This window comes from Lissotriton vulgaris, chromosome 12, assembly GCF_964263255.1.
Source record: "Lissotriton vulgaris chromosome 12, aLisVul1.2, whole genome shotgun sequence".
Lineage (NCBI taxonomy): Eukaryota > Metazoa > Chordata > Amphibia > Caudata > Salamandridae > Lissotriton > Lissotriton vulgaris.
The window spans coordinates 696231677-696252045 of record NC_141700.1 but is presented as its reverse complement, the minus strand read 5'-3'; the positions used below and the strand labels follow the sequence as shown (position 1 = coordinate 696252045).

Here is a 20369-nt window from a genome sequence, read left to right as displayed (position 1 = left end):
TTTTATTATGTAATGTGTTTTTATGAGGAATTTTATTCTTCAAAATAAAGATTTACTGAACTGAACTAAACAATTGAAATGACCATTACATTTGCACCGAAATACGGTTTTTATGCATGCAAATGATAATGTGTGCAAACGTCATCGCCTAGTGTATTGATGTGTGTTTTGATCGTACTCAAATATTTGTTTCCATCACACATTAGAATTACAACACAAAATGTGCTTCATTTATACTAATTCTGATATATTCTGAAAACATCAGAACAGTTGATTTTGTTTGTTGTGTACTTGAAGAAAAAACGCCCTCCAGCATCTCCTGTGCTTGAAAAAGGCATCCTACACCATCTCCTGTTAGTGACATAGGTATTCAGCAGGATTATCACATAAATTCTCTCACTTTGAAGTAAGAGAAATAAAAATAAACACCAAGTGCCCTGGAAGAGAGACCCTGACATTTGACCTCTGTCTTTGAATATACAGCAAATGTGACATGATAAGAACAAGATTTAACAGCCGGTTTACAGAAAGTGGGTTCACGGAAGAATACAGTAAACAAGCGAAGGGCAACCAATGGAAGGGACAAACTCAAGCTGGCCAGCCTAAAGCTAATAAAGCCAGTAAATAGAAGGCTAGAAAATGTGAGCTATAAACCACAAAGCCAATAGTAAGCAAAGGTCGGGATGCATTTCTAGGTCAGCTTTGTGACTGTCCCCAAGATGTCTTTAGCAACCAGAAACAGTGGGCTGCGACCTAAAAATTAGTAAAACCTCTGCACCATAGCAGCAAGATTTTGTTGATTCCATGCATGACTATAATCAGCCTGAGTTTTTTTAAGTTTCTGTTGCATCAGAAGCTGTTCCTGGCACTCTAAAAGGACCTGTTTTATTCATAAAACAGGTAATAACACACCCTTGTACTTAAGATAAGAATATTCACCACCACTAACCATTTGAATTGAAGGGTATATGGCAACATGCTCTATTATTTTTGTTATCAACAATTTTTATAAATTCCAAACTGCTACCCAAAAATGGCACCCTGGCGCTAAATATCAGATTCCTAATTTATTTGTGACATGTAGGGCTGGAGCTTATACACCTAGGCTTTTAAGGCTATTCTGAAAGCAAAAATGTTCTGTATAGACTGAACAGTGACTCGCAAGCTGTTCTATAGGTTAACTGTATGGAGAAGGCGTTCTCAGAACAAGCATGTCTTAATTGTGGGAGCTTTCAACCAGCTTTGCAGTGGATGATCGCACAAGTCTGCGTGTCATGGGCCTCATTAATGAGGCTGTGCGTCACTTTTACGCCGCCGGTGCGTCACTTTTTGTGATGCACCAGTGGCGTAAACAATGCGCCTTGTTGCGCCATATTTACAAAGTGACGCATCTAGGTAGATGCGTCACTTTGTAAACCCCTGCGCCACATTATACCTGCGCCCGGTATAATGTATGCAAGGGGGGGCGTATTGATGCAAGGAAGGGTCATAGAAGTGACGCAGTGAAATCTATGAGATTTCACTGCGTCACTTTTAGGACGCCGTTGCGTCAAAATCTTGTGCGTACCTCACAGCAGGCGTAAGACTGACGCAGGCCCTTTCACATGGGGCTTGCCCCATGTGAAAGGACGCATTGCTGGAGTTGCGTCACTTTTGTGACACACTCCAGCAATGCGTCACTTTTGCGCTTACAGATACGTCAGAAATACTGACGTATCTGTAACTCCTTGCGACATGATGCGTCATACATTAAATATGACGCATCAGGAATGTCGCAAGGAGTGCGCACTGAGAAGTGACGCATCGCTGCTTTCACGCAGTGATGCGTCGTTTCTCATAAATGAGACCGCATTTACTCTTGCAAGTTGTGTCAAAGCGGAGAAGGACTTTTTTTTATATAAAAGGCTCTGGGTGCAATGCACAAGCATTTAAACATGATGCGCTTGTTGACAGGAAGCTAGTGAAGTGAGTCAAGAGCTGCTGAAGCTGAAAAGTGTTAAGCTGTAAGCTTTGAATAAGATATTTAGGTACACCCAGGAACAGAGGATTCCCTTAATCCATTCTGCCTAAAATTGTACTTTGGACTACCCGAGGCTGATATTGAGTGAGCAGCAGTGGTAGTATTTTACATAAAGACATTATTAATCCAAAGGACGTAGAGGGTAATTCATCTACGTGCGAGATAAGGGATAAGTCATTATCTATGTGTATCCTACATCCTGCACCGACTCAACTGTAACAGGGGTTGAATGGCCTTCAGGAGGCCAGAATTCTGCTGGTAAAGATCATCTTGGCGATCCAATAAAACAACTCATTATTCCGGTCTGGTACCCATTACATTTAAGAGAGTTGACTTTGAGCCTTTGGTAGATGTCTCTCATACATTTATGAAAATACATGATTGGGTCGGAATATCGAAACTAGCTGCTGGGTGTCATCAGCATAGATGGGATCTAATCAGCCAGGTAATAGGTTGAAACAGTGTTGGACTAAGGGAGGAGCTCAAGGTACTTCCTGTTATTATTCTGAAGGATGAGCAAAAGGTGGAAAGAAAGATGGCTTTCATTCTTACATCCAAAAAAGAAGCCAACCATTTCAGCACTTCAAAAGGGGGCCCAGAAGTGCCTTTTTCCAGTCTTTTACTGAGGCTGTCTGCAATGACTGATTGCGTATAGTCACTTGTGGACCTGCCACATAATCAGCAAGCTGCTTCCAGACCCTAGGAGATAGAGGATCCAATGGTGCACCAGACACCGTTCTCATACATCTGACCCTGAGTAGATTAGAACACTAACTCTTGTTCCTGAAGAAAAGCCGCTGATTAATTTGGCCACCAGCCCCAAGAAACATGTTGACTGTCGCTAGAACCTAGGGCTCATTTTCTGCCCCATTGGTTTACATGATATTTTAATCTTGGTCATGGGTAACCTCTGGTAATCAGTTCAGTTGATAAACATTATTCGGGTACCTTGATACCCATAAAAGCACAATATCATAACAAGGTAAAATAACAATCTGAGAGTTTGAGAACACACGGCGATGTAAAAATTTACAATGCTATTACACAACGTTTTGAAAAATTAAAATTACAGATCAGGAGTGACTTCATTGGTAATAAATAAATTACTAGTATTTAAAACATTAATTCATCCAACAATTATACAAAAATAGAGTCTGAGGGATCAGACCTCTGGTAATAAATTTGGCATCCTGTAGCCCACAGCCAATTTTAGGTCCATACATATTACCAATTTACCACATCCTCTCTAGAGTTAAGAGAAGGGTACCATCCTATTGCTTGACTAACACAGGGCATAGAAAGTATAAGGCTTCTGTCAACTTCCCCCCTCCCCAGAGGTCCCATTGCATATTGCATCACCCACCCAGCGAAGAGCACGAGCCGATGATGAAGGATGGCACTTCAGTGGATGAGGGTCAGTGCATCCTATAAAAGATGCACTCAACTACCATTCAGAATCCAATCACCACAGTCTGAAGGGGTTGAAGTCACCCTCACCCAGGCTCCAGGTTTTGTCTGGGTGGCCACTGCTAGAAGAGCTTGTCTCTGATGATGAAGAGGATATCGAAGAGTGGGGGCACCTACAGTGCACTGGCATACTGTCAGGTTCATTGCAAGAAAAACATAAGATAGACTTTTGTCGCAACAGTCTGTTTGCTAAACGTGGTTTCTCACTTATTGACAATTGTTTTCAGAGGGATGGTTCTTATTCACTGCTTTTGCACTGCAAGTGGCTTTTGTCACTTGTTCAATGTGTTTGGGGTTTTAGCGTTCTTTAGTTTGCAATAAAACCAACAAAGAAAGTTAAAATACTAATAAACCAAAATGGCCACCTTCAGATTTCGGGTGAAGCCAACATGGAGCGGCAGATGCTGAAGCATTCACATGCATCAGTGGCCAAAAAAATATGAACTAACATCAGTGGTCACAAAGCGGTGGTGAGTGGCACCCTGCTACTATAAAGAGGATTTGAGGAGGAAGGAGAAAAATAGTACTACCTGGGCGGACTCAAGGTGCGGATGTCACCTCTTAATTATTTAGACTCAGAATTAATTATTTGTTCTGATGTGTGGCTGGCAAACAAACGTGTTTTGAACATGAGGTTTTCAGTGACATCACCCATGACAGAATATTAGCGGTACTAGAGCTTTTCACTAAACGTCTGACATCCGTTGGGTTTTTATTCCGAATTAGTTGCTGTCCACTGCGGTTTGACACTGGTTCAGTGGGGCATAGTGCCTATGTTACCAATTATTTGCTATAGGCGGGTGTACAGAGTACATACCTTTAGTTTCTATACAATTCCTGAGTTTATTCACCCATTCTTCACTGGATTTTCCACAGATAAAAAATTTTCTCAACTCAAATCTGTAATAGAAAAACAACAGTAGGCAGATTTAGGAAAAAGGTGTGTGTCAGCAAAATGCTTCGACTAAGTGGTAAGGTCCAGAGGCTAGTGTATGACTGTAGGGGTAGAGCTAGGGCTTTCCATAGGGTTAAGTTTAGGGGTGAAGGTTAAGGGCAGTTGACTAAGGTAAAGAAGTATGTTTTATCTTTATTAGTCAAGACATGGGTGAGATTCAGGAATGACATACAAGTGTAGGGTGGAGTGCTAAGGGTTCAGTTAAAGAGTCACAGTGAAAAAATTAAACATCCATTTCAGGTGCATAACCCAAAACGTGGCCAAGTCCTCCCACAAGGCCCCTTTTCACAAGTCGACCTGGCTTGTAGACACAGAAAAGAGACAGTGTAAAAGTGCTGGATATGAAAGAAAAAAAGTAGCAGGAAATAGATAGAAAGCAGGGACAGAGCACAAGCAAATATGTAAAGAATGCAGAAGGAAGAGGTAAAGGAAGAGGGAAGAACATGGAGAGCAGATGGAACCTTTTCCCCCCACTAGTTAAAACAAAATGAAAATAAAAGTGCACACACATTAAAATACTGCCCAACAAACTAAATAAAAAAACAAAACATCCAACTAAATCTCTGTAGTTTTAACGTTCTCTTTATTTGACTCAAACGTATATCACAGATTAACAACAGAGGGCAGGGGTCACGTTGATGGGTAGATTTATGATGCATGATTGCATTTGAGGTTAATGAGTTGTGTTGAAGGATGTCACTACTGGAAGGTTGGAGGGCTACAGGTTAAATTGAGGGTTATTGCTGGGTTCAGGAGTTATGGGTATTATTGTGGTTTAAACATAGGATTCAGGGATTGTAGTGGTGCTCAGGGTTTAAGTTGTGTTTTAGGCTCAGACGTGAGTGTGGATAGTCAGAGTAGGGTTAGTAGGAGGTAGGTTAAGCTGTACCCTAGGGCCATTTGATGAACTGTTTAGGTTAACTGGAGATGGGTGGAGAGTTAGATTGATAGGAATTTGGGGTGTATGGCTAGCATTTTGTTAGCGGGGGGCTTTATACTTGGAGGCAAACTACTTTGCATTGTTAGGTTTGAGTGTTGCATCTAGTTAAGAGCATAATTTAAGGTAAGGGACGGGGTTGGTGACCAGGTTGTGCACTGTGACTGCTGATCAGCGGTGGACTCACGTTCAGGGCCAGGCTTTGGTCTCTAGGGGTGATTGATGGGTAACGCCCATGACGTCACATGATTACCGCTCCCATAGGAGGATGGAGAAGGGGTAGAGTAAAGAATAGCATAGGTGCTAATTAAGATGTCCTTCTAGATTCCACTGAACCTACAGCTTACCACCTGGTGATTGTGAGAAGGTTCACCAGTCTGTGGTGAGAAAGATTATGGGGCAGGAACACTAGAAGCAGGGGCATGCAATTAGGGGACGGGCACCTTACAAGCCCCCCAAACACCCAAGCTGACGGTGAATACACTACAACAGGGGTTCTTTACCTGATAAAAGGAGGGCACACAAGGATTTTGGTAGTAGTGTTAGCATAATAATTCATCTGCTCCGGTTTGAGGTTCTCCTTCAGACGACCTTTACAATCCTCGCATAGTCCACTCATATATCCTTGCTGGCACCAACCTGTAAAACAAAATATATGTGTTATGAGGCCAGACAATATAACCCCCTCCTTGCCTTACCATCATGATCATTGTATGGTTGGCCTTTGATCTGCTCGCTTCTTCGTCTTTAGGACAGGCGATCACTCACCCCAGAGAAGGATGCGCTCTACAAATGTTCTTGGCCTCTCTAATAGCTGGTGAGAATGGGAATGGCCCTCTATGTGGACTTTACTATGCGCAGTACAAGGGGAGTCCGTTGTCCAATGGCGTCGGAAAAGTCTGGCCCTGCACTTGTTCAAGTCATAGTTGCATTCCCCCACCCCCCAGCGCCTTGAGACTCTCAGGAGTAAGTAGTGCGCTTTACAAATGATTGATTGATTGTATACGATCTTAGAATTAAAATGTAGATGTCAACCCTCTATTTTCAGAACCTTTGTCTATTATACCTCATTTCGAGATAGGTCTACTCTTATAATGTAAACGTCACCCCTTATTTTGTTAATGCCATTACATGTCATAGTTCCTTCCGAGATGGCTTACTTCTTATAATGTGGATGTCAACCCCTTTATTTTTAATGTCGCCACCTCATGTTATACCTCTTTCTGAGACATCTCACTTCTTGCAATATGCAGGGCTTCCTCTTTATTTTCAGGTTCACTGCTTGTTAAATCTCATTCTTAGATGGCTCACTTCTTAGAATGTGAATGTCACCCCTTTAGTAGTGTGGTAGTGTGGCTCACTGGTGAGAGGCGGCAGACCCAGAAGCAGAGGGGAATAGGGTGGGAAGTAATTTAATTATGTTTAATTATTTATTAATTTGTAGGAGTTATAAATTAATTTTAATTAATTGCTAATTAATTTTAATTATTTGGAAATTATTTTTAATGAATTGATAAATATGTTCTGTAGCGGGTTGTGGGTTTATAGGGGAATAGGGTGGGAAGTAATTTAATTATGTTTAATTAATTATTAATTAGTAGGAGTTATAAATTAATGTTCATTAATAGCTAAATAATTTTAATTAATTGGAAATAAAATATAATTTATTCATAAATTGATAAATATGTTTTGTAGCGTGTTGTCGGTTTATAGGGGAATAGGGTGGGAAGTAATTTAATTATGTTTAATTATTTATTCATTAGTTGGAATTATAAATTAATTTGAAATAATTGCTAATTAATTTTAATTAATTGGTTATTAATTTTAATTAATTGGTAAATAATTTTCATTAATTCATAAATAGATAAATGTGTTCTGTTGCGGGTAGTGGGTTAATAGGGGAATATGGTGGGAAGTAATTTAAATGTAATTAAGTAATAATGTATTTAAATTAATTGTTTTGTTAATAATATAATTGATAATTAATTATTAATTGGTCATTAAATAATATAAATTGGTATTTTTTAATATTTAATTTGGGCTAAATATATTTTGGTAATCATGTCTTTAATAGTATAGGCATTGTGTATGGTTTATATTTATTTAATAGTTAAAATTTTTATTTATAAGTATGTTATTTAAACCCCTACGCTTCTACAACACTTTCCCTACTGTTGCACTCTCTGGAGTGGGAATAGTAATTTTTACCCCTACGCTACCCAACGCTTTCCCTACTGTTGCACTCTCTGGAGTGGGAATAGTAAATTGTACCTCTACGCTATCCAACGCTTTCCCTACTGTTGCACTCTCTGGAGTTGGAATAGTAATTGTTACCCCTACGCTATCCAACACTTTCTCTACTGTTGCACTCTCTGGAGTGGGAATAGTATTTTATAGTCCTACGTTATCCAACGCTTTCCCTACTATTGCACTCTGTGGAGTGGGAATAGTAATTTATACTCCTACGCTATCCAACGCTTTCCCTACTGTTGCACTCTGTGGAGTGGGAATAGTAATTTATACTCCTACGCTATCCAACGCTTTCCCTACTGTTGCACTCTCTGGAGTGGGAATAGTAATTTTTACTCCTACGCTATCCAACGCTTTCCCTACTGTTGCACTCTCTGGAGTTGGAATAGTAATTGTTACCCCTACGCTATCCAACGCTTTCCCTACTGTTGCACTCTCTGGAGTGGGAATAGTAAATTGTACCCCTACGCTATCCAACGCTTTCCCTACTGTTGCACTCTCTGGAGTGGGAATAGTAATTTATACTCCTAGGCTATCCAACGCTTTCCCTACTGTTGCGCTCTGTGGAGTGGGAATAGTAATTTATACTCCTACGCTATCCAACGCTTTCCCTACTGTTGCACTCTCTGGAGTGGGAATAGTAATTTTTACTCCTACGCTATCCAACGCTTTCCCTACTGTTGCATTCTCTGGAGTGGGAATAGTAATTTTTACCCCTACGCTATCCAAAGCTTTCCCTACTGTTGCACTCTCTGGAGTGGGAATAGTCATTTTTACCCCTATGCTATTGAACGCTTTCCCTACTGTTGCACTCTGTGGAGTGGGAATAGTAATTTATACTCCTACGCTATCCAACGCTTTCCCTACTGTTGCACTCTCTGGAGTTGGAATGGTAATTGTTACCCCTACGCCATCCAACGCTTTCCCTACTGTTGCACTCTCTGGAGTTGGAATAGTAAATTGTACCCCTACGCTATCCAACGCTTTCCCTACTGTTGCACTCTCTGGAGTGGGAATAGTAATTTTTACTCATACGCTATCCAACGCTTTCCCTACTGTTGCACTCTCTGGTGTGGGAATAGTAATTTTTACCCTTACGCAATCCAACGTTTTATATAATTAATTGTAAAAATATTAAAAGTATATTTAATTTTGTATGTTTTTTACATTTTATTTATGTTATTGTTTTATGTTTGTAAATGTATGTGTAATTTAGAATATATTTTATTAATTTATAAATTAGTAAAATAATTATTACAACTTATTGTTCAGTACATATATATTATATATTTACTGTATATATTTAAATAATGTTTTATTATTATATATGTATTATTTATTAATTTTAAACATTATTAGATACTTTTAACTATGTAGACTTTATTTATTAGTGTTATTTACTTTATTTTACATTTATATGTAAAAAAAAAACGATTTTTTTAACATCGATATTTTTAACATCTATATTATTTTTTCGATACTTTTGTACTTACAATGTTGTAGATAGGATGTCGATATTCTTGCCCTCGATATTTTTGACTCGATATTCCTGTAGGTCGAAATTTTGGAGGTCGCAATTGTGTCAGTGATTCATATATATATATATATTTTATATATATATATATGAAACACCAAATCCTGTCCACATCAAATACTGCAACACTTTACCAGCTACGTTAACAGGATTGAACCACCACTCTCTCTCTATATATATATATATATATATATATATATATATATATATATGTAGGGTTCTGGGAAGAGCAGGTCCTCAGGGGACAATACAGAGAAATTTGTGACCATAGGATTATGCACTGGTTGCGATTTATAGATGATGTTTTTATTCTTTGGAAGGGAGATATTGAAAGTGCAGAGGATTTTATTAGAACCATCAATTTTAACAGTTTTAATTTGCACTTTACCTCACACTTGAGTCCCACTAAGATTGAAATCTTGGATGCGTGTGTGTATGTCGAAAAGAATATACTGGCCACAAAAGCGTTTAGAAAAACCACAGCAGGAAATTCGGCCTTGCATGCTACTAGTGCACATCCGAATCATCTCATTGCCAGTATCCCTTATGGGGAGATCTTAAGGTTGAAACGCATTTGCAGTGCACCAGAGGAGTTCAGTAAAAGTCAATCTGAAGCCCTTGATAGAATGAGAAATAGAGGTTACACTGAAAAGATATTAACTAATGCAGTTTCAAAAGCCAGTACTAGATCTAGATCTTATCTACTGCCCAGGGAAAATGAGACAAATAATAGTATCAGAGAAGTTGAAGAAGCACCGAGATTGATTACCACCTACAGTGCCCAAGAACGGAAAATCAGAACAATTATAAACAAAAATTGGCCACTTGTTTTGACAGATACTATTTTAAATGAAAAATTACCTGTCAAACCTGTAATAGCTTTTAGAAAATCACAATCAATGGCAACACAATTATCGAGGAAAAAGGGTGAAGGAGCACCTGTAAATGCCTGGTTAAAAACGAAACAAGGCTTCTTCAAATGTATCACATGTCGGGCATGTATATTTGATGTCAACACCAATAAATATGATACTCCGTTTAGGGACAAAGAGATTGACATCAATGGCAAGTATAACTGCTGTACCGGTTTAGCAGTTTATGTTCTCACGTACATCTGTGGGCTGAGGTATTTGGAAAGTACAAAGCTCCAGGTGCACGTGAGAATACTTCAACACATTAGAGCAATCATGAACTGTGATCCGGCTTATCTAGTCGCAAGACACTTTAAGGCAGTTTATAACAAGGACATTAACTGTCTATATTATTATGTAATCGACTCCGTCCCCCTGCCACGTAGAGGAGGTAACAGGGAACAGTTATTGAGACAATTAGAAACCAGATATATTTTAAATTTGGACAGTAAATTTCCAAATGGTCTCAATAACACGGAGGATTAGCACACCTTCCTCTAAATATACAACTGTCCTTTGGTGAATTCAGAATAAGCTTTCTTTTATCTATGTTTGAGGGGAACCATTCTATAATATATAATAATTTTAGTTATTGTCCATCCATACAGGCTTGTATTGGATGAGGTCTCCAAAACAGTAGATACGTCTATGAAACATTAAATATGTAGCCTCAGTTCTTTGATTAGGTTCATTGGTTTTAAATGTATGTTTAAATTATTTTTGCACAGTGGATTGACACTTAGCACTTTCAGCATTGTCTTTGGATATGCATTATTTAAAGCTGTGATTTTATCTAGGATCCAGCATTTGGAACGTTTTACATTTGTCAATTGGGAATGATAATATAAGCAGCTACATATTCATTTATTTTGCTTATTTTGCACATACGCTACTGCATTGAGGCAGTAATTTGCATAATGACTAAACAGTATGACTATAAGTCCTAGATTTGCGCAATTTGCACACTCATTGGGTTTAGAAGAATATATCCAGTGAATTCTTTGCTTATTTTACACAGGTACTTTGGTATTTATGCAGTAATGTGCACAGGGATCCGGTATGAAGTACCTATTTATTGAATAATGTGTGGTTTGCACAAAAACAAATAGTATATTGGGGTTTTAATACAAGCTTAACGGTACCGATTTTTAAACATATATTTATTTCTGCATATTTGTTTTGCACATAAGAACTGCGAAATTTGCACTTATAATCAGGCATTGAAGCTGTGATATTGTGGAAAAATGAAAGATTGGCAACAATCAGAATGATAAACATCAGGTCAATACGTTGGTTTTAGAAACCCATATACTATATTGTGGTTTTTAACAAAAATATTAGATCATGGTACATTTTAAAGATGTATTTATTCCCATATTGGTATGTGCATATAACATTTGCGAGATGGGCATTATATATTTCGGCATTTAAGCTGCTATACAAAAAACAATCTTTTTATTCATCAAAGCAGCGGAAATAGAACTCTTAATTTTGTCTCCAGCTACAAGCTGGTTTTAACAATCGGGCACAAACAGTAGCACAGTATGAAGTGCAACCCTTGTTTGCTCCAGTTGTTCCACACAACACTACACTGGTTGGTTAAGACTGGGGCAATCAGAAAACACACCACCAGATTTTAGCACCCAATTTAGCATGAGTCGTTGAACAATAGAGGGTGTCCCAGATCTGCCTTGGAACAAATGTGAAGTTCATACTTATAAGTTTATATGTGTTCAACGATGCATGGTCAGCTTCCAGTACCCACCTGGATAGGCAACCTCTGGCATCCCGTAGACATTCCGCTGTCTAAACCTCAAGGACGAGATAGCATGAAGGCTAAGGAGGCATGAGGTATAAACATAAAAAGCACCTATGGCCAATCATACCCATTTACTTACCCCACCCATGGATGGTCCACGCTGTCAATATCGCTTGTCAATATCATCTCGGATGATCGGGCCAATGTCTTCCACCTTGAGTGGTCCACCGTTCTCTCTACTTGTTTCATGGAAGGTCGACCAGCTGATGAACACCCCTCACCCATGGATGATCCGCATCACACAATACTCCTTGGAATGTGCACTCCAAACCCTGTCTAACACTCACAGGAAGTCAAAGATGTGCATACTTCTCCTACTTTTTTAGACGTTTACAATCAGAGGATCATTGTAACAATTCAGCAACTGAAGTAGAGCTAGGGTTGTGTGCGTCCAAACGTATGTGTCTACTCACACTCTGTTGTATTGGTTTTTGGTAATTATACTTTTCAATGCAGCTTTGCATTTCAGCAGCACTGTTAACCATAGCGATTGTTACCCAACTTAACGCCGCCTATTTTATTTACTCCAGAATAATGAGGGAACAAGGAGGAGGAAACAATATCACAACTTGAGACATTCCGCCTGACCTCAAGTTACAACAGTAGGGACATTTACCACAGAGAGTTTTTTAGCAGTTTTTGCTTGCTAAATGTCTCTGCTGATGCAATTGTTTAGGGGATTAGAGATGTAGGTATATCCACCAACTCTTAGGATGATGGGTCTGAATTGGCGGCACCGGATTTATGCAATTTTGCAGTCACAGTGGATTTGCTGCACAGGTCTCCAGCTTAATTTGCAGATTTCAATAAAACAATTTTGTTTATAGATTAAAGGATCAAAAGTTACTCAAATGCGTAGATTACACAGTGCAGTACAGTGGCATGCACTTTGCAAATGTAAATGGGTAAACTTCAGTTGTTTTTTGTTACATTCAGGAATTAAAATCGTTTTAACGAGTTGAAATGTAAGCCAAGATGGCATTCAAGGTTTAAAGTAATTTTATTAGCGTTTAATTGCAATACAATAAAATTATACATTATAATCAAAGATAAATATTCAATTAAAAAAGTAAAACACATTTATGGGGAGAAAAGGAAAGGGGGAAAGGGAATGCATGGTATATAGTATGAAATACTCTGGTAATTATGCAAAAAGAGTGAATAAATAGCAGTAAAACAACGCTAAGCAAGGCAAAAAAATGCAATTAATAACATTAGGGAAGTCAAAGGATTGTGAAACTTCTTGTTGTACAGAAGTGCGTGTAAAATTTCTTTTGCATGGCTGTCTAAGAAGTTTTTAACAGGAGAAGCCAAGATAACATTAATTATCTCTATTTACGCACGGAGAAGGGCTTTTGTCTGCAACATGAAAATTAAGCCAGATTAATTTTATTATCAAGAAGATATTTTTCTTCACCAGTTTATGCTAAACCACAGGCTGTGCTCCCAAACCACCGACGATGTCAAGATGGCACTCAAGAAACAGAGAAATACCTGTTTACATTTCTTTTAAAGGATCCACAGTGCCTACAAAATTATGCAATGTCAAATACTGTTTTACAATACTATTTCTTAACATCTAGAGGTGACTGCAGATACCTGTGGTGTGAACACAGAGTATAAATAAACAAAACTGAAGGCCAGTTCTCAACATTAATGAGAAACTTGATGAAAGAGTCCCCACCCCCTTCAATTACAAAGGGCTTGCATGGGCAGGCTTATTTTTTGCAGCATGCAACATTGTATGTTTTATAGAAGCTATTTTACTCTGGTGGTAAGGAGGGATTGCCTTACATATTGAGTTGCAAATCAATGTTCCTGTGCTTTCATGCATTACTACATCATTATTGGTTAGTGAATGTCATTATCAACAAGCTAGGTCAATGTGCACATGTTTCTTTCCTAAGAAACTTTTGTATTAGCCATTTAAATCTAAATCATTTGTAGACGGCCTGATTCAAAGTTGGGGTTTCTTAACCTCTTCCATGCTGATGACGGCCCCCAGCCGTCATGCATCACGGTGCTCGTGTGCTGATGACGGCTGGGGGCCGGCATCAGGGCCGGCCTTAGGCATGTGCAAGCTGTGCACCTGCACAGGGCCACCAAACCCCAGGGGCCTCCACGCCAATATATATCCTTAATATAATAATCCTCTGTGGATGGATACATATTTGAGTGGCGGCCCCTGACAGGGATTTGGGTGTCCGGTTCTGTTCCACTTCCTAACACCCTGACCCCCCCTCCTGAGCTCAGGGGGGGCTCCGCCCCACCCGGACCCCCTCTTCCAGGGCTCCCTATCTACACTCCCTGCCCAGGGCCACCATGAGCCTAGAGCCGCCCCTGCCGGCATGAACCCGCCCACTCTTTAAAACGGCCGCACAGGCGCAGAATCCCGGCCGCGCCCAAGGGGTTAAGTAGCAGAGCAGCTACATTGCTGCGATGTATTCAAAGTCATCCTCTAAGACAAGCTTTTGTCTCTGTCTATGGGTGTGGGTGCATCCACAGGGCCCCTCTATCTGCAAGCACATGAGGTTTGACATGGGGGCCTCTCCCTCCGCCACTGGGTGCAGGGATAGGGGCATGACACCTAGCAGGTCAGCAGGGTGGCCAAACGGCCGAAGCAGGCACCAGCAGAGCTGCCTGGCGATAAGAAGCCGGTGGGTGGCTCATCAAGGGGGCCTTACGAGTGCTAACCTCATCGTTGGCTGCTGCCTCGGCATTCCGGTCACCAAGTCGGGCCGAGCAACATGGTGCCAGGCTGGATGACCAGTTGACCTGCTGGTGGCTGACCGACCAGATGGCTGGGGTTATGGCTGGAGCACCTAACTCTGACTTTGTATTCGTCCCTCCCCCGGTTCTGTAAGCCCCCACTTCGAAGAGACTTAATAGTGGAGAAAAAATGGCTTTCCAGGCAGGACAATGGGAGAGGTGAGTTGGCTGGGGGCTTAACCCTCCTTAGCTCCCCAGGCTCAGGCACCAGATAGGTTGAAGGCACCAACCCAGGGCAATCATTAGCCGATGGACTGGGGGTGACATCTCTTCCCAGGGCATGATGGCTGCAGACTGGGGAGGACACTTGTGCCCTTCCACAGGTGGGGAGCGGAGATTGGAGCCAATGTGAATGCCCAAGCCAAAACTGGGCCAGGGTGACTTTGGACCAGGCGGAGTATGTGGCTCCTTCTGGCTGGGCAGCTCCCGTAATCCCCCTGTAAGAAGTGGGCAAAGCCATGGCTTTCCCCTGGGAAGGTAGGGCTCCAGCCAGGCACTGAGCAGTGCCACCTTCCCAACCCAGGCTTGGGTGGCATTGGACGGAGTGGGAGTCTGGGGCTCCAGCAGGCTGAACAGCTCCCATAATTGCCACCCCCATGAGAGATTAGTAAAATTCAGTGGCTTTTCCCTGAGAATCCAGGGCTCCAGGCACCGTGCACTGGGCAGGGCCAGCCGCCTAACCCAGGCCAGGATGGTGTTGGGATGAAGGAGAGGCTTGGGCTCCTGTGGGCTGGAAAGCTCCTATAATCCAACAGTGAGAGGCGGGCGAAACCAGGGCTCCAAGCACTGGGCAGGGCCACCTTCCCTCCCCGGAGCTAGGGTGACATCGGACCGGGAAGGAATATGGAGCTCCTACAGGCTAGACAGCTAACATAATCCTCCCCTTCCCCTGGCAAGACCATCTTCCCTAACTGGGCCAGGGTGGCATTGGACCAGGAAGGAGTCTGGGGATCCTGTCATATGGACAACTCCTGTAATCCCCTACGACAGGTGGGCAAGCCAATGCTTTTGCCTAAGAAGCAAGGGCTTCAGGCATCAGACAGGGTCACGTTCCCTACTCAGGGCAGGGTGGGGTTGGAGCAGGGAGGAGTCTGGGAATTCTCTGAGCTGGATAGCCCCTGTAATTCCCCTGCGAGAGGCGGGCGAAGCCAGGATACCAGGCAGGGGCTCCTTCCCTACCTGGGCCAGGGTGGCGTTGGACCAGGGAGGAATTTTGGGGCTCCAGCAAGCTGGACAGCTCCCGCAATGCCCCCATGAGAACCAGGCAAGGCCAGGGCTCCAGGCACAAGGCAAGGCCACCTTCCCTGCCAGGCCAGGGTGGCATTGGACCGGGAGTAGTCTGTAGCTTCTGCGGGCTTTGCAGGTCTCATAATACCCTTGTGAGAGGCGGGCGAAGCCAGGGCAGGGCCACAATCCTTACCCTGGCCATGGTGACATCAGACCAGGGAGTACTATTGGTGCTCCTGTGGGCTTGCAGAGCTTCTGTAGTCCACTGTGAGAGGTGGGCAAAGCAAGGGCTCCAGGCACCGGGCAGGGGCACATTCCCTACCTGGGCTAAGGTGGCATCGGACCGGGAAAGTATCTGGAGCTCCTGTGGGCTGGACAGCTCCTGTAAGGTTTCAAGATATCCATCAGTTGACTTATCAGCTTTGTGTGGGCAAAAACGTCATCAGTGACGTTGCATTCTTGAGGCTGATCCAGCCAATGGACGAGTAAAGGTGTGCCAACTCAGTGAACCACGTCACCAACCCTGGCTTCCTAATTTGAATTACGCGCAGGTCTAGCTTTATGCGAACTTTCGAGAAAAAAAACAAGGTACGTGTCAATTTTTTATCTTTGAAAAAAAACTTTGTATGATTTTTTTAAAGCTTTAAAAAAACATAAGAACCCATTTCAAATGGGTCTATTTCTTGGCCAGGCTGTGAATTTGCTCCCCTCTTACATCAGACTGGTGACATTCTTTCAGGACCCAGCTCTTGAATAAAGTCCTTAATTTCAATTAGGGCTCCCGGTTTTATGGTATTTATTTTTTGGCCTTTTCCGTATGTATTTATCCATATTTATTTTTGGGCCATTTTATCTGTTTTTATCCATATTTATTTTGTGGTTAGCGTATAAATCAAGTTGTAAAACTGTACATTTCCATATTGTTTTTACTGACAGGCGCACACTCATACTTTGATGTCTGTTGTGTTTTAGCTAATAAAGCTACCAAATATTACACAACAATACATCCATTGGTAATTACTAGCATATGCTCTGTACAGGAGCGGCATACCGCCCCTCTCCGGACGCACAGCTATGTTTTACTAGCATTACACAAATGCCAATGAACAGATGTATTTTTCTTCCAAGTTCGTTTATTTTATCAACATAATGCAAAGGAAAGGTGTGCACCAGGCCAATCATACAGTGCAATTACTAGCATATGCCATAAATGTATGTTGATATATATGATTATGTAAAGAAATGTCATCCTGTATTGTAATTTCTCATGCTGTTGATCTGCTCAGCTGCTGTCGTATAATTCATGAAATGATTCAGAAAAGGGGGTGGTGATGGACAGAGTATCTGAATTAAGCAGACTACTCCTACCCAGTCCAAAGATCAGGGCTTGATCCATCACCGTTTTTTAGCTCACTGCACCATCCCAGCTCAGAACCTGGCTATATGCAAATTAGTCTGTCCCTGGCCCAGTGCATCATGGGAACAGGGCAGACCAAACTACCAAGCCAATTCTTATACTGGGAAGGAAACAAGCTTCCGGGGACCAGTTTCTGGCATTACAGCCGTCTTCGGCCCGGCTTGCTTGAATCCTGATGGTGCAATGAGCAAGGGACTCACATCTGAGTATACCCTTCCACGCTTATGGTGGACAAAATGATTCAGAAAAGGGGGTGGTGATGGACAGAGTATCTGAATTAAGCAGACTACTCCTACCCAGTCCAAAGATCAGGGCTTGATCCATCACCGTTTTTTAGCTCACTGCACCATCCCAGCTCAGAACCTGGCTATATGCAAATTAGTCTGTCCCTGGCCCAGTGCATCATGGGAACAGGGCAGACCAAACTACCAAGCCAATTCTTATACTGGGAAGGAAACAAGCTTCCGGGGACCGGTTTCTGGCATTACAGCCGTCTTCGGCCCGGCTTGCTTGAATCCTGATGGTGCAATGAGCAAGGGACTCACATCTGAGTATACCCTTCCACGCTTATGGTGGACAAAATGATTCAGAAAAGGGGGTGGTGATGGACAGAGTATCTGAATTAAGCAGACTACTCCTACCCAGTCCAAAGATCAGGGCTTGATCCATCACCGTTTTTTAGCTCACTGCACCATCCCAGCTCAGAACCTGGCTATATGCAAATTAGTCTGTCCCTGGGCCAGTGCATCATGGGAACAGGGCAGACCAAACTACCAAGCCAATTCTTATACTGGGAAGGAAATAAGCTTCCGGGGACCGGTTTCTGGCATTACAGCCGTCTTCGGCCCGGCTTGCTTGAATCCTGATGGTGCAATGAGCAAGGGACTCACATCTGAGTATACCCTTCCACGCTTATGGTGGACAAAATGATTCAGAAAAGGGGGTGGTGATGGACAGAGTATCTGAATTAAGCAGACTACTCCTACCCAGTCCAAAGATCAGGGCTTGATCCATCACCGTTTTTTAGCTCACTGCACCATCCCAGCTCAGAACCTGGCTATATGCAAATTAGTCTGTCCCTGGCCCAGTGCATCATGGGAACAGGGCAGACCAAACTACCAAGCCAATTCTTATACTGGGAAGGAAATAAGCTTCCGGGGACCGGTTTCTGGCATTACAGCCGTCTTCGGCCCGGCTTGCTTGAATCCTGATGGTGCAATGAGCAAGGGACTCACATCTGAGTATACCCTTCCACGCTTATGGTGGACAAAATGATTTAGAAAAGGGGGTGGTGATGGACAGAGTATCTGAATTAAGCAGACTACTCCTACCCAGTCCAAAGATCAGGGCTTGATCCATCACCGTTTTTTTGGCCACTATAGGTGTGGCAGGGTATACTCAGACATGAGTCCCTTTCTCACTGCACCATCAGGATTCAAGCAAGCCGGGCCGAAGACGGCTGAAATGCCAGAAACCGGTCCCCGGTAGCTTGTCTCCTTTCTGGTGAAGAATTGGCTTGGTAGTTCAGTCTGCCCTGTTCCCATGATGCACTGGGCCAGGGACAGACTGATTTGCATATAGCCAGGTTCTGAGCTGGGATGGTGCAGTGAGATAAATAACGGTGATGGATCAAGCCCTGATCTTTGGACTGGGTAAGAGTGGTCTGCTTAATTCAGACACTCTGTTCATCACCACCCCCTTTTCTGAATCGTATAATTCATGAAAGACAGCACTGAGAATCACTTAAAAGAAGCACAATTTTCTGTATTTATCCACTTTTAAAAATAAATGCAGACAGAGAACACATTGATTTCTGTCTGTATTTATCTTTTAAAGATCCGTAAAAACGGAAAACAGGGAGCCTTAATTTCAATGCCCTTCGAGAAACATTTGGCTGCGGTGCCCGCGTCTTGTTTCAATATTCACAGTCTCTTAGTTGTTGGCAATGACAAGCTTCCCCGACCCTAGGGACCGGACAAAGCCGGATAAAAGAAATGACATAATTGAAGACTCCCGTCGCCAAGCCAGGGCTGCAATAAACTCGGGTGTGAGGCTGGGCTCAAGCGACCGCTGATGCGAACAGTCAAGCAATTCTTTAGAAACGAACACTGAAGAAATGACTTTAGAAATGAAAGCGAGGTGCTTCTGTGTCCTATGTTTTAAAATAAAGACCCGGCGGATACATTTTTAGAGCTAAATCACAGCTTTCTTCTGCATGGAGATTGTTTTGACTCAGTGAAACTCACGAGGACATTTACGAACCCCCTAACCACCAATCAGCAACGCACAAACACATGCATTACTTACCGGGGTTCATGAGCTGAAACAAGAGGAAGGCGAGGATAGCCCCCTGGCTACCGGCTGAGGGGGGAGACGCCATGCTGCCGTCCGTGGGTCACAGCTGCGGTCTGGGGTTGGGTTTACTCTCTCACATACAAACAAACCCCGTGGCTCCACATTTCATCACAAACCGGTGGGAGCAAGCGCCTTTGCCCAGAATACCCCAACAACTCTTAATCCAGCACGGCGCGGGGGTGCCCCGCGGGTGATATATGATTTCTTTCTGGGTTTTCGGGACTAAGGGGCGAGAGGTCCCCATGGGGCCACCTCCTGCGCTCCCCGACGCTGCTCGGAATGGCTGCCGCTGCCTCGCGCTCCTGTACAACGGCTCTGCTGCTTTCGGTTTCACATTCGGACTTGGACTTTCCGCGACGACTGAGCTGGCGAGCCAGTGCCCCAAAGCAAGGAGAGGTGCGATATTATCGCCTAACATGCTGGGATCTGTCAGGAAACTGCCTGTTTGTCACAACAACTAACTTTCTAACTCGAGCAAAACGTGTTGTGCCAGAGAACACGCAACCCACCCCTCCTCATTTTAAGTCCTGCGCATGGGGGGTAAGCAGACAGTCCCCCCCCCCCCCACCCCCCCGCACTGGACACCCGTAGGAGCCTTTCATCACCAAGCCCTCCATCATTCTCAGTTCTGATATATTTCGCAATTGTCAACCACACCTATCACGATCAGTAATACACAATTGCTGCTTCTCCAGTGCCCCTGTTATC

The 20369-nt window shown here is 42.7% G+C and overlaps 1 protein-coding gene across 5 annotated transcripts in view; it reads right to left on the bottom strand.

Moving 5' to 3' along the window:
* LOC147678018 (uncharacterized) overlaps positions 1–19983 on the bottom strand; it is a 167450-nt gene extending 147467 nt beyond the window's left edge. For all 5 annotated transcript variants that reach the window (XR_015302476.1, XM_086945900.1, XM_086945898.1 and 2 more), the window contains exons 1-3: positions 19614–19983; positions 5883–6018; positions 4305–4387 (exon numbers count right to left, since the gene is read on the bottom strand). Coding sequence is in view for 4 of the 5 variants with exons in the window: in XM_086945900.1 (XP_086802026.1) it covers positions 4305–4387; positions 5883–6018; positions 19614–19686 (292 nt within the window). In the remaining variant the exon portion in view is untranslated. The remainder of the gene's footprint in view (positions 1–4304; positions 4388–5882; positions 6019–19613) is intronic.
* Positions 19984–20369: the final 386 nt, after the last annotated feature.